The following is a 1059-nucleotide window of genomic DNA, read 5'->3' on the forward strand; positions in this document are numbered from 1 at the left end:
GAATCATGCGCTGAAACTTGATATTGAAGGTTAAAGATTCCTTAACGGTTATGTCGTCTATGAGAAGTCTCCATTGATGCATTAAACACGCATGTTTAATGATGTCATATTACCGAAAATTGACGCGAGGTTGCAATTTGTTGCTTAAGATAAAATGCAGCATTTATTACAATGACGTCTATGCTCGGCCTTTGCATTATCCGATGTTAGTGATGTTTAGAAGGTTAAATGAAGACTGCGAGAAGTTTCTTGAAGGCAGAAAAAATCAAAGCACAAACTGCAGCTCTCAACATGCTTAACGGTGAGTCGATGAAGACTGGTCAAAGAAATTATGATCAAAGTTGCTTCTTGAAGAAGGTGACCACGGCTATTTACTCTAAATTTTTGGCAGCGCTAAATGTCCTCATTACCTTCAATGCAATCTTTCGACTTATATTTCAAACAAACATACAAATGACGAAACACAACTTGTTGAGCACAGCTTAGCCGACTTGCATATAAAAAACTCGCAATTCCAGACTTCCCATTCATCCCGACTAACACCTTGTAGTTGTCTGTCGTCAAGAACGTGGAAAATTGCATGAACAAGATAATCACTATATCATATTGGTACTCTGTTGGCCCATATCAGGGTAGTGATGAATCACACGAGGTAGCACGACACATCCGCATTATAAATTCACAATTTCAGTTAAGAAACAGTACTAATTTTTGTAGCAATCATATGCTTCGACCGATTACTGCGTTGCTTGGACAATGGAGATTTACTTCAACACTTTGATTCGGATGGAAACATTCGATATAGCCATTCCAAATCATGAGCTGGATCCAACTTGGCTCCTCCATGTGCGCCTTTAGGCCAATTGATTTCCGGATTCATCCCAATAGGATAGATGTCGACACCAGCAACACCTGCCCAGTCAAAATCAATCAGAACGACCTGCTCTTGCGAGCCATGGAGAAACACATTGGGCGGCCGCAAATCTCCATGGACAAAATTGTTTTCACGCAACTCATCAAGCAGCAACTTCAGTTGGCTTTGGACATCGTCAGGATTAG

General features: G+C 40.6%; 2 protein-coding genes across 2 annotated transcripts; both read right to left on the reverse strand.

The window, feature by feature from the left end:
* Window positions 1-11: 11 nt before the first annotated feature.
* On the reverse strand, window positions 12-771 carry PHALS_15194 (uncharacterized protein). Its single transcript, XM_036407241.1, has one exon. The coding sequence runs from the start codon at window positions 580-582 to the stop codon at window positions 394-396; it is 189 nt and encodes a 62-aa protein (XP_036263483.1). The 5' UTR covers window positions 583-771; the 3' UTR covers window positions 12-393.
* PHALS_06892 (uncharacterized protein) lies at window positions 770-990 on the reverse strand (the record flags this gene model as incomplete). Its single annotated transcript, XM_024720262.1, has 2 exons — window positions 770-912; window positions 966-990. The coding sequence occupies 2 exons, from the start codon at window positions 988-990 to the stop codon at window positions 770-772; spliced, it is 168 nt and encodes a 55-aa protein (XP_024585478.1).
* Between the last annotated feature and the right edge of the window lie 69 nt (window positions 991-1059).

The sequence above is a fragment of the Plasmopara halstedii genome (assembly GCF_900000015.1).
Source record: "Plasmopara halstedii genome assembly, contig: Scaffold_3060, whole genome shotgun sequence".
Taxonomy (NCBI): Eukaryota; Oomycota; class Peronosporomycetes; order Peronosporales; family Peronosporaceae; genus Plasmopara; species Plasmopara halstedii.

What these genes read in the sequence shown, in the direction of transcription:
- PHALS_15194 (XM_036407241.1), bottom strand. Translation starts at nt 582, where the DNA reads ATGCAATTTTCCACGTTCTTGACGACAGACAACTACAAGGTGTTAGTC.